Raw genomic sequence first — 15,765 nt, 5'->3', positions numbered from 1 at the left:
AAATGTATTTTCATTCTTACTCTCGCCTCGCTGCGCACATACCTATGGCGCGGTACAGCCACTGCGATCAAGCTACAGTTCCTAAATTAAGTTTCACATGAACGTAACTTTTACACAGTTCTGTAGTCTGACATACAGATAATTGTTACTTTTATTATAATAAGATAAAGATTTAATAGATATTAAGTTGCCTTTTATTATGTACTTAGAAGTTAGAATCAAACTCAAAATTTATCCATGTAAACTTTTACAAGTGTTGGTGTATAACCAACTAGCTGTGCCCTGCGGTTTTACCCGCAGTGCTCCACTCCTGTTGGTCTCGGTAAACGAAAACTCATATTCAGTGTTGTTCAGTATTAGAATGTTACATAGAATCTTTTTGTACGCATTAAGAACAACGAAATAATGCTCTACGCCTGTTTACACTTAAATTTGACATAGTGGGGTTAGAATGAGCATTTGCTCGTTTGATGTAAATCAGTCTAATGCTGGCCATACACCATACTTTCTATCGTCCGATCGGCATGACGCTGTAGCTTGATCCAATCTGCAGTTTGTCCATAGAGACCACACACACAACGTTTGAATTGTCCAATCGGCAGCAACGTTGAGTTGAAGCCATGGCGTCACCGGTGACAGACGACGATGTTTTAGCCATTTTGGGCGTTTTATTCGTAAAAATGAAACAAAAAAAGGATTATATGCCGGGAAGATTGTTGTTATATATATGTACCTATTTAATGAGAAGTACCCAATGTGTTAAGTAATCTGGTACTTCATTTATCTCCCAAACAAATCTTATCCAAATCCGTAACCGTTGACATCTAAACATCCATATACTTTCATATTTATTCACCAAGCGAGCGAAGCGCCTATGCTACAGCTTGGACGAAAAATGACCAGAAAATTGACCAGACTGAAGTGACGATCGCATACCGCCATACACGGTCCAATCGACATGATCCAATCGCCATGATCAAGCCAAAAGAATCGAAATTCGATTGTTCCGTCAAGTATAACTATCATGCCAAATAATGCCAATCCACTCCCACACATGGTCAGTTCTAACTGATCCAATCGGTAGCGTCATGCCGAATGGACGATAGGAAGTATGGTGTATGGCCAGCATTACATTACGGTTTTTCTCTCAAACTGTTTGATCAAAAGTGATTTTTAAAATTAAATGTTACAATGTGATTTGACAAATTAATAATTATATATTATTTTGTTTTAAGATATAAGGAAATAAATTTAGTTATCCTTGTGATATTAAAAATTTTAAACCAAATCACTTTTTTTATTTTAACCTGAATCATAACAAGCTTAGCCCTTGCATCCTAAATAACATAAGTCATAGGGCCAAAAAATTTGCTTGTGGCCGAGCACGTGTCAGAAGTGAAACTTCTTTGGCAAGATTTAAAGATTACAAAAACGTCGCCTTACTCCATGTCGTGACGGTATTGTCATGACTCGACCTTGAAATTTTACTGTCAACGCGCCTAAAGAGGTTTCCCTTCAAAAATAGAAAATAAAAAACAATCTATCGGTTTTTATTTGTACCTAGCAGGAAAATAGGTGAAATTGGCCTAAACTTCTAGTAATTTATAAGGAATAAGGTAAAAAAAAAACTATAATAAATATGAATTATTTATTACTTATTTTAACAAACAAATAAAACAATTATACATAATTAAATTAATAACATAATTCTTTAATTACAATAACGTTCGAATGCTTCTCTTAGATGACATACAAGTCACATTATTTTAAACCAGCTATCAGTCCACAAAGTTCCATCGAAATCACCACAGCAGTTTTGTATAATAATATTACTTATTTAATGTTGACCGCTAGTAGCTGCTCGCAAGGATTTCTCTAAATTCTTCAAAGCCGGCGTCACATTTGTACCCAAATCTTCTACTACACTTGATAAGTATACTGTAAATAAAATAAATTAAAACATATTTAAAAAATCCTATTTTGTACTGTTTTTTTTAATTGGTTGATGATTTTGTGTTCGTAGTCCCCACTATAATCACTACATAGTATAAAACAAAGTCGCTTTCTCTGTCCCTATGTATGCTTAAATCTTTAAAATTAATCAACGGATTTTGATGCGGTTTTTTATAAAGATATAGTGATTCAAGGGGAAGGTTTTAGCGGTTTGAGCGGGCGAAGCCGCGGGCGGAAAGCTAGGAGTGTTATAAATACAAAAATAACTGTATGTTCGTCTGTCTGTCTTTTCTTAACCTAAATAAATAAATAAAACTGAAAATCGAACAATATTTCATACCGGACAGCTAATTGTTTATTTTATCCTACTAATATTAAATGTGAAAGTTTGTGAGGATGGATGTATGTTACTCTTTCACGCAAATACTACTGAACCGATTACAATGAAATTTGGTATGTAAGTAGCTGAAGACCCGCAATAAGACATAGGCTACTTTTTATCTCGGAAAACCCACAGCAACGGTAACTATGCGGGTTTTTCTTTGAAAACGCGGAAATCTAGTAATACATATTAGTTTAGATATACAAACATAGAGTCTGTCCAGCCAAAGCTGAACCCAGTAAAGTGCGGCAAATTTAAAAAATATGGACCTTGTAACATCTGCATCGGCTTTAGTAGGAAAAAAACATTTTGATACTTTTGATATTCTTAAAGGTAATCATAGTATACAGGGTGTACCAAAAAGTAGTGATGAACGGAAGCTGAGAGGTAGAGGACCTAAAGGGCTATCCGAATCACCCCCATGTATGTGATGCGATTTTTCGTATTTTCGGAGTTATGACGTTTTTTTCAATTTTTCACCTATCGCCGAGTACGATGATATTTTCACTCATGCTGACGTCAATGATTGCGGAAGATGCTTGATTTTTTTTGTGTGCTAAGCTGAAAGATAGGCCAATTCAGTATGGTAACATTTACTATCGTTAGATCTTTGAATGGAATAAAAAAAAGAATTAAATGGCAAGAAAGATAAAATTACCCAGTAGGTATGTTCACCACTTCAAGGGCCCGTAAAAAAATAAAATCACATAAAAAAAGTTTTCCGTTTGACTTTTAAAAACTTGCTCTATCTATCAGATAGCTACCCTGAAAATTTCATTTAATTATTCAGAAAGCTTCAATCGAAAAATTTAAATCAAAATGTGGTAAGTGCAAAAATTGAATTAACTTGATGATCATTAAAACCAATAAATAGGTGTTTAATTACCAGAAATTTTTAAAATAACCCCGCTGTTGCTCAATGCATGTGCGACATCACCGTAAAAAGTTGTCTTTTAAATGTCTGAATGCCCTTTTATCATTTTTAATGGTTTCTTCTGCTACTATGAATTTCCGGGTTATTTCGTCCAAATTGTGGCAGTCTCTCGTCTTTGTAGTATCCCCAAGGAAAAAAATCAATAGGGTTTATGTCCGGGGACCGTGCAGGCCAGGCTAAAGGGCAAAGATACCCTGAAAGATGGATTGGTCGTTGCAGCCTGCGCATGCGCCGGTGATGCCTGCCTTAAAGCCTGGCTTCCACGGTCCCTCGACCTAAACCCCATTGATTTGTTTCAATGGGAATACTAAAAAGACCTCGGCTACTTGAGAAAATACCACAATTTGGACGAAATAACCCGGAAATTCATAGTAGCAGAAGAAACCATTAAAAATGATAAAAGGGCATTCAGACATTTAAAAGACAACTTTTTACGGTGATGTCGCACTTGCATTGAGCAACAGCGGGGTTATTTTAAAAATTTCTGGTAATTAAACACCTATTTATTGGTTTTAATGATCATCAAGTTAATTCAATTTTTGCACTTACCACATTTAGATTTAAATTTTTCGATTGAAGCCTTCTGAATAATTAAATGAAATTTTCAGGGTAGCTATCTGATAGATAGAGCAAGTTTTTAAAAGTCAAACGGAAAACTTTTTTTATGTGATTTTATTTTTTTACGGGCCCTTGAAGTGGTGAACATATTGGGTAATTTTATCTTTCTTGCCATTTAATTCTTTTTTTTATTCCATTCAAAGATCTAACGATAGTAAATGTTACCATACTGAATTGGCCTATCTTTCAGCTTAGCACACAAAAAAAATCAAGCATCTTCCGCAATCATTGACGTCAGCATGAGTGAAAATATCATCGTACTCGGCGATAGGTGAAAAATTGAAAAAAACGTCATAACTCCGAAAATACGAAAAATCGCATAACATACATGGGGGTGATTCGGATAGCCCTTTAGGTCCTCTACCTCTCAGCTTCCGTTCATCACTACTTTTTGGTACACCCTGTATAGGTACATTAGGTACACAACACATGAGGATTTAAACGTTATGCAAATGCATGAAAATGCATGAAAATGTTATGCAAATGATTTGAACCGTTTTCAACAAAACTGACAACTATAGTAGAGCCATTTTAATAGGCAACATTTGACAGTTCAACAAAATTCTACAACGTAACCTAGTAACGACAACATAGAATAACATGATATTTCTTTCTGTTAGATCTGCACATTTGCTTAACTTTTTTCAATAACGATTACATATTTATAATAATAATGACCGATACAAGTAATTTTAAGATTTCATTTTACTGATGAACCATTCTAAACATAATAAACAATTTCTGAATTGAAGAACTGACGTCGCTACAATTTTGTGTCAATAAACCTTTTTTCTTTTTAAATACCAGAGATGTTACTCTAAAAATCGAGATCTGACATCTAGAATAGAATGCATTGATTACTTGTGAACAAAAATCATCATAAATTAATAAATTCGATTTACAAATGTTTCAAATCCGTATCGATTAATTCACTTTAATCGATGTTTTTAAGCAGGTTACCTCTCTTCGAAGATAAAATTGATAGACGTCAAATGTTGCCTATTAAATTGGCTCGACAATAACTACGCAGAAACGCCATGATGACATTCCAGTGTGGCCGCTACAAAAAACACTGGGTTCAGCTTTGGCTGGCCAGACTCTATAAACAAACAAAAATACATACCAATATCTGTTAAACACCGTTTGGTACCAAGAGGGTCCATGTTTCGAATGTTGATAATTTTCTCAGCATACATTTCACATGTATACGTGCATACCTGATAAATTTGAGGGTAGTTGATAAAATTATATTAAAAAAATAATTGTAAAATATCTAAACCTACATTTTTTTATGTTTAAATATAAAAAATAAAACAGTGAAAGTACCCTTTTTGGATATTACAAAATAAATTTTAAGCAGTAACTTTTAAGGTAAAAAAAAGCATGCAGTATTAGTGACTGATGAAAAGCTTATGAGAGTCCTTTTATTTGATATTAAGATGATAGTTTTCAAAAGGAGCCAGGCAATATGGGATACTTTTTAATCGTAAAAAATGTGTGCATGTACTAGTGTACACACGTGAGAAGTGAAACTTCTTTATGACCTTATTTAAAAAAAAAATTACTATGTGCAACTTTACAGAAATACATCAAATCACGCGTGGTAGGGATAAGAAAAAGATGGCGCGTAACGGAAAAATGTCACGCGTAACGAAAAAATGTTACACTAAATTTTTTTCAAGCCCCGATAAAGAAGTTTCACTTCAATAAAATCTTTATTTGTTTTTGTTTAGTTTGAGTATTAAAACAATTAAATAAATAATTTAATTTTACAATTCAATCAGTTTTACAATTTATATCAAAATTTAAAATAAAAATGTAATAAAAGTAATTATTATCTAAAACGAACCTCAGATAAGAACTGCCATGGTGCTTGCTTCTCCGACAAGTGTAACTCCAAATGTTGAGGTAGCGTCATCAAATATTGGCCAATCTAAAAACAAATAAATACTTTTATAACACTTTTCAAGAACAATAATCATGATATTTAATTTTTCAAATTCATAGATTAAAAAAAAGAACGTGTCAGAAGTGAAACTTCTTTGGCAAGATTCAAAGATACCAAGATCGTCGCTTTACTCCATGACGTGACGGTATTGCCATGACCTTGAAATTTTATTCTCAACGCGCTTAGAAGTAAGATATAAAAACAGTCAATATAAAAATATCGTTTTCTAATAAGTATAGATAAATATTTTTAATTTTTTATCAACACGCTTTTATTAGCGAAACTGAACTTTAGACGGACAGATTTAATTCAAACTTTGTACACTTATCAAGGATCGGTGACAATATAATAATTGTTGTAGTAAAGTTTGTCTTATTGTCCTGTATAAATAAAATAAAAATTATTATAAAATAACTAGCGGTCCGCCCCGGCTTCGCCCGTGGTACATACAAAATAGATGTTGGCCGATTCTCAGACTTACCCGATATGCACAGAAAATTTCATGAGAATCGGTCCACCCGTTTCGGAGGAGTATGCAGACTAACATTGTGACACGAGAATTTTATATATAAGATTTAAAATTTAGTTGATACCGTTATTAAAGTTCTTTGGCATATAATATTAAGTAGTTACATATTACTATGTAAAATTAAATTGTAATATTGACATGATTTTAGAAGAGCAACTATGGAGTTTCTTGCCGGTTCTTCTCCGTAGATACTGCTTTCCGAATCGGTGGTAAATGTTAAAAATATGTAATGACGTTTCAAAGTGATTTTATAAGAAGTCTAATTGAATAAATAAATGTTTGAGTTTGAAAGAGTGTCTTTTAGTTTATCTTTTTATATTATTTTAAGATTATTCTATAGTAAATCTGTCTAAACTTACCTCAGTAATATATTCTTGTGGTGACAACGCGAAATCTGGCAGATCAGTCGAAAGAGCGTCGTTGTTATACCACACTGTTAATTGTGGTATTTTATCTGTGAACATAATAAATTTAATATTAAAACGATTTTTCGAAGCCGCGGGCGGAAATCTAGTATCTAATAAATTAGTTATTACAGGGCCTTAAAAATTACACCAAAACTAACTCACTACTTTAGTACAAACTCATTTATACCTTTACAAATAACTCACTACTATAATATACACTCACCCAATTGCACATCTACACAGTGTTAAAATTATCAAACCATAAAACTACCTCACTACTTTAGAACACACTCATTAATACTTTTACAAATAACTCACTACTATAAAATACACTCACCCAATTGCACATCTACAGGGTGTCTCAAAATCGTTCTAGCTAGAGCTTTCAAAGTGTCTCGTGCCCTGCGGAGCCCTGCGAGTGAGGGCGAAGCGCTAATATCGCGGGGGTCTTGGTCCAGTATCGAGAATAGATCGTAGAGTGGGTGGGCGTCTTTTTTTTCTGTAATGAAGGTATAAATTTTGTTTATCTTATTAAAAAAATATGAATAAAATTATCACTTATAATACCACAAGAGCTTCAAAATTATCGGGTATTTTCCGATAGGTTCGTTGCAAACAAATGAAGGAGTCAAGTTTTTCAGGTTAAAAAATCACGAGCGCGAAGCGCGAGTGATTTTTCCTGAAAAACTTGACGACCACGCTACGTCGAATGGTGCAATTCTATTGGTCGATATTTGGGTCGGAAAAATAATCAATTAAAACCAATCAATGTAACAAAAAAAATGGTTTGAGACGATTGACTCTAACTCGTGTTAGAAATAGTTTAGTAGCGATGCACTCTCTAGTACGTGGTACATGGTAACTCAATGATGTATGTATGGTTTTCACGCATAAACCACTGAACCGATTATTATGAAATTTAGCACACATATAGAGGGTAACTTAGATTTACACATAGGATAGGTTTTATCCCGGAAATCCCACGGGAATGGCAACTATGCGGGTTTTCCTTTGAAAACGCGGGCGAAGCCGCAGACGGAAATCTAGTCTGTAATAAAGAAATAATGAATGTAAATGCGTTAAGGAATAATAGACAAAATATTACAACGATTTGATGATGATTATTAAAGAAAGAAGAAAATATTGGAATATGTAGGTATGTGTGATGGTAAAATAGTTGCATGTTGGAGGTTATATTTAGCTATATTTATACTAACTCTCGGATATTATATTAATATTTTGTCAACCCCTACAGTAAGATTTCAGAGGAGGATTTTTCAAAAATTCAATCATGTAATTTTGTGTATTTTTTCACGAAAATCAGGCCGGGTTTCCTCGAGTACGATATATATTCGAGCTTTGCTGAGAAACCGTCGCTGAGAACTATCATGCTGATAACACAATCCCATACCGATCCCACCCGCTGTCCTTTCCACCAGCAAATCAACTAATATCCCAGTGGCTGTCTCCAGTATCAGTGACGCTGAGAAACCTTCGCTGAGAACTATCATGCTGATAACACAATCCCATACCGATCCCACCCGCTGTCCTTTCCACCAGCAAATCAACTAATATCCCAGTGGCTGTCTCCAGTATCAGTGACGCTGAGAAACCTTCGCTGAGAACTATCATGCTGATAACACAATCCCATACCGATCCCACCCGCTGTCCTTTCCACCAGCAAATCAACTAATATCCCAGTGGCTGTCTCCAGTATCAGTGACGCTGAGAAACCTTCGCTGAGAACTCCCTCATGCTGACCTCGCGCTGATAAACTGAGGAATGTCGCTTCTATGTGCCGTGTGTGTGTCGTTATTAAGTTTAGAATTGCTGTTATGTACGTCTGAAACGAAATAAATAAAATATTATATTAATTACATTCAAACATAAATTAGGTTTTATAGATAAAAGAAAATCATTCATATCTATCTTATTATATATAATTATTATATATAAATCTCGTGTCACAATGTTTGTCCTCAATGGACTCCTAAACCACTTAACCGATTATAATAAAATTCGCACACCATGTGCAGTTCGATCCAACTTGAGAGATAGGATAGTTTAAACATGTAGGTACCACGGGCAAAACCGGGGCGGACCGCTAGTAGTATATAATATTTTAAAGTTGAAGAGTTTGTTTGTTTGAACGCGCTAATCTCAGGAACTACTGTTCCGATTTGAAAAATTATTTCGGTATCATCACGCTAAGACCAACAGGAGCGGAGCAATGCAGACGAAAACCGCGGAGCACAGCTAGTCAAAAAAAAATTAACAACAACCACTTTTCATATGAAAATATGAAAAAGATCAGTTTTGCCAGTTACTTATAATTATTTGTAAATCATTTTAGAAGTAATTTCTTATTTAAGTACATCACTAATCTTAACTAGAAAAAGTTTAATTCAAATAATTTAAACAACCCTTAAAGTGAACAAAACAGAAAACACTGAACAAAAATTACTAGTAATAATGTTCAAAAACATAAAAAAGCAAAAATTCCTCAAAATAACACATCATTTTCACAAACATCACACACTAAGTCCATATATTAAGACATTCAGACATACAGACAAAGAAATAATTCAAGATTATTACAAGCAAAACCTGGTACATAAGGTACTAACCTCCATAGCAGGCGTATAATATGCTTGTATAGCGTCCCCAGCAATTTTTTTGCCTCTCAAATAAGCTGAATTCAACCACGCTTCACTTCTTTCAGCTATAAACTGTATCGCTCTAGAATAATCTAGAAGGTTCTCCTAAAAAGAAAAAAAACCGGTCAAGCGCGAGTCGGACGTCGGAGTTTTGTTTTATAACAAAAATAAAAATGTGTACGTGTACTAGTGTACACACGTAAGAAGTGAAACTTCTTTATGACCTTATTTTTTCAAAAAATAATTTACTATAAGCAACTTTACAGAAGTACGTCGAATCAAAGATGGCGCGTAACGGAAAAATGTCACGCGTAACGTAAAAATGTTACAGTAAATTTTTTTCCAACCCCGATAAAGAAGTTTCACTTCAATAATAAAAAACATTTCAAATTCTATACATTATCCTACTTCACGCAAAAACTGATGTACCGATTCGGATGAAGCTCGAGAAAAAATATAGGATAAGTTTTATACCGGAAATCCCACGGGAGCGGGAATAATGCAGATTTTTATTTAAGAAGCTTATTTATACCTGTTTCAACTGCGGATCGTTCAAATATGCCAAAAACAATTGCGTTTGCAGTTCTGTGTAGTTCGGCATCAGTTCACGGAGCGGCGCGTACGCAACTTTGCCTAGTTCTTTTAATGTCGCATTTGATATTTTTTCTGAAAATAAAAAATTGTGATATAAATTATAACATAAAATTTATGACTGCACTTTGGTCTGCATCTGTACATTTTTGAGGTGAAAATTGGAGAAAGCGACGTGACGAGCCCATGACGTGACGATATTAAAATGACGCGACCTTGAAATTTTACTCTCAACGCGCCAAAGAAGTTTCACTTCAATAGAGCTCTTTTATAATACTTTCGTAGTACATTTTTTTCCTTTTATAGGTGGACAATGGCGCCAAAGATTCAAGTCTTTGTATTTTTTTCTAGTTTTTTTTTGTTGTAAACATTGAATAATGAGACGTGCACTTTAGGATTTTTCAAACTTTTTAACCGACTTCATAAAAAAAGGAGGAGGTTCTCAATTCTGCCAGTATATATTTATTTTTTAATATTACAGGGGGATATGTAAGTATGGGATATTTGAAAATGATAATATTTACCTTTCCCAGCAGACCCGTCAATAATCCTCATGATGCAGTCTATAAATTCGTCGATATCAGACTTCAAATCTATCAACATTGTTATTCCTTCTTCAGCGTTTTGGCATAATTTAAAATTTGCTGTTACTATCTGAAATTATAAGAAATATAAGTAATAAACATTTTTAATACTAATCAGGAATAATTGATTAAATAATAATAACTATAATAAATGTGTCAGTTAATCAGGTTAATCAGCTATTTAATTAAATGCCTAGGCCATTTATTACATGATTTCAATGATATTAAAACATTCAATCAAAAGGCTAGGCAGATGATTTTGATCTATAACGTTTTACTACTATACCTTAGTAGGTGATGGATCCAGCGATAGTAGTAAGTCCGTGTAGAGCTTTATCAATTCTGACACAGGTGTTTCAGATTTCAAGACCGTTGTTAGCCATTCGACCTAGAAAAATATTACCATAAAAAATAAAATACCATAACCACGTGCCATCACACACATCTTACTTATATCTTATCTACAAACTAATAAGATAGGTCAAATCTGTCAAATTGCTAATAGAAAGTAGCAAATTCACCCCTTTTTAGCTAGAAATCTCTCAAAAACGTCCCTTTTTGGCGTAATTTTAGGCCTATACTGCTCATACTAACCTGTCTCCCAACATCGCCAACCAACATTCTCGTCAACCCACTCAACGAGTGACTATCCAACCGCCTCCAAGCAGCCACATGCCTGGCTGCAGCCGCGCGTCGCCAACAGCGTTGAGCGGAGAGAGACCGGGACATACCGCGGTATATGCACACGTAGGGGGTTGTGCGCTCTTTGGGACAATATCAGAAAGATAATTAAGAAAAAACGCCTTAAAAAAGCTCCTTTTTATAGGAAATGGAGTGCGAAATGAGTAGGTAATAATGGAAAAGGAGCTGGATAGTGTGGGTTAGGACAGAATAGTGGTAAGTGGTCGGATAGCGACCGGGACATACCGCGGTATATGCACACGTAGGGGGTTGTGCGCTCTTTGGGTAGAGAAAGAGAGAAGAAATAAGCCAATAATACTCCATTGCATTATTGGGATGATATCAGAAGTGGGATAAAATACTGTTCTTCTTAGAATAATGCAGGCAAGGGTATTAAATAGATAGTGGCAAGTGGTCGTGTCTTTTCGCGTGAATAGATAATTAATTAGCGTTTTAAGCGTTTCTTATTTGAAGATAATGTATTGAAGATAATATAATACATAATATGTAATGAGGGATTGAAATGAAAAGGAGCAGGATTGCATAAGTTACAATATAAATAGTAGTTAAGTGTGATCTTAAGTAAGAGAAAAGAGATATTTAAACTGATGAGATGGTATTTTATTATGAAACGGAGACAGTAATTTAAAATTTATTGAAAAAAACAAAAAAATTGAACACAGTATAATTATGCACTACGCAGCTGTTGTAATTTTTAGTTTGTGATCTTTATAATATAAAGTCTCCAAATTCTATTAAAATAAATTAAAACTCAATTATTAACATTAATCACAAAAAATTTAAACTACCCGCCTATATTTTTCAAATTTTCCACCTACCCGCATCCATTTGTGTCAGCGCTTCTATAAATGGCGGACTGATGGCCGCCTCCAACCTATTGTATAATAATTCCAATTGTGTACATTTTTTCTCGTAATCTGGCGCATCGCTGAGTACCTGTAACAAAATGGCGAGTCATAAATAAGGCAAATGAAATTACCAAAAAAAAAACAAACAAATATTAGTTACTATATTAAACTTATAAAATAAACTTAACTTTTTAGTCCATTCAAGTTTTTAGGACTTAAAAACTTTTAGCTTGTAATTCAATTGAGAGAAATAGCGATTCGAAATTATCATAAAAATTATAGACTAAGAGCCAGTTTCAAAATGCTGAAAAAGTTACTATAGCTGTCATTTTATCGACATAGAACAAATTATCCAGAAGTTACAATGGTCATAAACTATAAAATAAATATAATATGTAACTACAGTTTCTTTTGTAATTATAATAATAAATAAATAAATAAAATCTTTATTTGAATTCATACATTAATTTGTCACATTAGATTGGGGTTCAGACACTAGGTATAACCTGTATTAAGGGGACCTGTTTCTTCCCTAGGATTGATCCCTTGCATGAATTAAAAAAGAGAGAAACATAAATTTAAGAAATTAAAAAAAAGCTAATCCAATGTCCAAAAACAATCAGTGTGTGTATGGATGTATAATGTATATATTATGTGCGTGTGTGTGTGTGTGCAAAATTATAATCAAGCAGTATTTTCAGTCTGTTAGTACTCAACAAAAATTTCCAAGTGACATAACCCTTTTTCCAGGTAAATCAGATGCAAAAAGTCTAAACAGTATCTCACCTCAAGACTCTCAGTCATGCCCACAACTAAATCGGCTAGTTCGTTCAATTTATCCAATTGCGAAGGTATTCCCGCTTCCAAGATGTCTTCCAATGATGTCGCTAATGCTGCCCATTTGTCCGCTTCACGTAAGGCGCTCGCTGCATTCTGGAAGAAAAAAATAACTTAGAAAAAAAATAACTTGGAAAGACAAAGATTTTTGCAGCAAATATTTTATTGTAAAGTGGAATTCAAACCCACGTCTTCACAGAATATAGATAATGAAAGCGGCTTATTCATAGTTTTTCATTATTAAATTTAAAGTTAGCGAATCATTGTTTTACACTAAAAGAGACACATAATTTAATGCAGATAGATTATAGATATGAAATAAAATGAGAATGAAACTATTTAAACAAGCAACATTATCACAAACTAGCTGCGCTCCGCGGTTTCACCCGGGTGGCTCCGCTCCTGTTGGTCTAAGCGTGATGATATATAGCCTATAGCCTTCCTCGATAAATTAAAAAGAGACGTTTATAAGTAAGGCTGTTATTTCTAAAAGTTACCGACCTCCAACCGACTTTTCAACTGATCGATCCTCTGCAAGCTCTCGATGGACTGTCCCGTTTCCTCTTCCACGCTTTCCACCTGCTGTTCCAGGGTCACCAGCTTGCGTTGTAGTAGCGCACCCTCGAGTTGTAAGCCCTGGACGTCTTGCAGCACTCGAGGGATGGATGTGAGGATCTACAATTCAATATTATACTTTATAGATTATTTTATTAAGTTGCTTATTGTCTGCGGCTTCACCTGCTTTGTCTAAAATTTTCTTTAATACTAATTCGTTCATCGAGATGCACACTATTAAAAACTAGCTGCGCTCCGCGGTTTCACCCACGTGGCTCCGCTCCTGTTGGTCCTAGCGTAATGATATATAGCCTATAGCCTTCCTCGATAAACGGGCTATCTAACACCAAAATTTTTTTTCAATTCGGTCCCATAGTTCCTGAGATTAGCGCTTTCAAACAAACTCTTTCACTTTATAATATTAGTATAGAATATAGATAGAAGATTGCGGCTTCACCTGCTTTGTCTAAAACTTAACAGATTATATACTAAAGCATTCATCGAGATACACATTATTAAAAATTACAAATCAGACTGTTGCGTGTTTTTAATCAATAGGTATAGATGGTCTACGGAGGCGACTTTGTTTTATAATATGCAGTAAAATAGTGTTAGAAATTTACCTGAAAATAATAATAATCGTAACTAAAAAAGCTGTTTATTATCACTACATAGTATAAAACAAAGTCACTTTCTCTGACCTTATGTATGCTTAAATCTTTAAAACTACGTAACGGATTTTGATGCGTTTTTTTTTATATGAAAAGTGCTTCAAGAGGAAGGTATTAGAATATAATTTATTCAGTTTTAGACAACACAGGCGAAGCCGCGGGCGGAAAGCTAGTTAAAGCAAATAATCAACTGATATTATTGTTATTAACTATACCTGTGTAGTTGTTTCATCCAAAGAGTTGCTGAGCTGTTTCATATACAGTTGTAGCCTTGTGACTGTCTTTACAACAAATATCTGCAATTAACAACGATTTTTATTTATTTTTTTTGTATTCTGCTGTATATTTTTTTGTTAAAAACAATGGGTGTGAAAAATTGGAGAACCTGGGCAAAGGGTCGAAAGATCTGGAAGAAAATAATGGACCAGGCCAAGGCCCACTTGTGGCGGTAGAGCCTCAGATGATGATGATCTTTCTTCATTTGTAGCTTCCTTAAGTCGTGTTTAAATAATGTGTTTTATATTTGTTATTTTAGTGCATGTTCTAGTTACTTATAGATGAACATTAAAATAGGAGGTAAAATAAAGCAGTGCCAAGTAATCCAAATAAGATTTATATTTTGCGTAAGTACCTCTTTTTCTTGATTTTCACTGATATTCCATGCTCTGTTAATCCAATCCTTGGGATTAAAGTCATTTTCGGCGAATGTTTTTAAATCCTGGAAACAATTTGAGTTTAAAAAAGTTAAAAACATTCAGTGATTAGGAAAAAACATCATGAGTAATATATTAAGTACCATTTTTAACCACTTAGAACTCTTTGAGGTATCTAATAATACTTTGCTATAAAAATATAATTATAATCTAAAGGTGTATAACTAAATTATAATGGAATTTGGAAATATTTTTAATTCTTGCTGCGGTTCATTCAACGTAAACAAAGTGTGACAATTGACATTTTGACAATATGTTTTTTGACAGTTGAAATTGGCTGGTTGTGTCAATCAAGTTCCGTTATATCAAAGAGTAGTATAATGTAATACATAATGTAATCCTGCCATCTCTTATTTATTCTGAGTTGATCAGCTATTTCTCAACAAAATTTGTTTTTCATTAAAACGCAGCGATTTTTACTTTATTATCAGAAACTTTAAATATTATGAACATCACAGATGAACATATCTCTACCAGTGCAAACTTAGCACCCCATCAATGGAATTTTGGGTCGAAAATGACCTTGATCGTTAGGTCCCCGTTAGGTCCTTTAAGGTCCCACAATTTTTTCGTTAGGTCCCCTTTAGTTTTTTTTTAAATAATTTTTTAAATTTTAGGTATAAAAAAAAATGCACTTTAGCACCCCATCCATAGAATTTTGGGTCAAAAATGACCTCAATCGATAGGTCTCCGTTAGGTCCTATAAGGTCCCACAATTTTTTCGTTAGGTCCCCTTTAGTTTTTTTTTAAATAATTTTTTTTTAATTTTAGGTATAAAAAAGTTACACTTTAGCACCCCATCCATAGCAAAATTGGCAAATTTTATCAAAATCGTA

General features: G+C 33.9%; 1 protein-coding gene across 1 annotated transcript; it reads right to left on the bottom strand.

Moving 5' to 3' along the window:
* Nucleotides 1-1,634: 1,634 nt before the first annotated feature.
* Nucleotides 1,635-15,156, bottom strand: Cog7 (conserved oligomeric Golgi complex subunit 7). The gene is made up of 17 exons (XM_089712996.1): nucleotides 15,013-15,156; nucleotides 14,848-14,934; nucleotides 14,432-14,512; nucleotides 13,492-13,665; nucleotides 12,940-13,086; nucleotides 12,124-12,241; nucleotides 11,198-11,367; nucleotides 10,890-10,991; nucleotides 10,544-10,673; nucleotides 9,961-10,094; nucleotides 9,399-9,533; nucleotides 8,425-8,614; nucleotides 7,109-7,270; nucleotides 6,724-6,818; nucleotides 5,737-5,820; nucleotides 5,011-5,104; nucleotides 1,635-1,938 (listed from the first exon to the last, which is right to left on the bottom strand). Exons 1-17 carry the CDS (start codon nucleotides 15,013-15,015, stop codon nucleotides 1,838-1,840), a joined length of 2,007 nt encoding a protein of 668 aa, XP_089569122.1. The 5' UTR covers nucleotides 15,016-15,156; the 3' UTR covers nucleotides 1,635-1,837.
* Between the last annotated feature and the right edge of the window lie 609 nt (nucleotides 15,157-15,765).

This window comes from Colias philodice, chromosome 29, assembly GCF_061535455.1.
Source record: "Colias philodice isolate Cphi_HAF_F1 chromosome 29, ilColPhil1 Martin Lab GWU primary, whole genome shotgun sequence".
Classification (NCBI taxonomy): Eukaryota; Metazoa; Arthropoda; class Insecta; order Lepidoptera; family Pieridae; genus Colias; species Colias philodice.
Note: the sequence above shows the minus strand (reverse complement) of the source record. Positions and strands in the feature narration are given on the sequence as shown.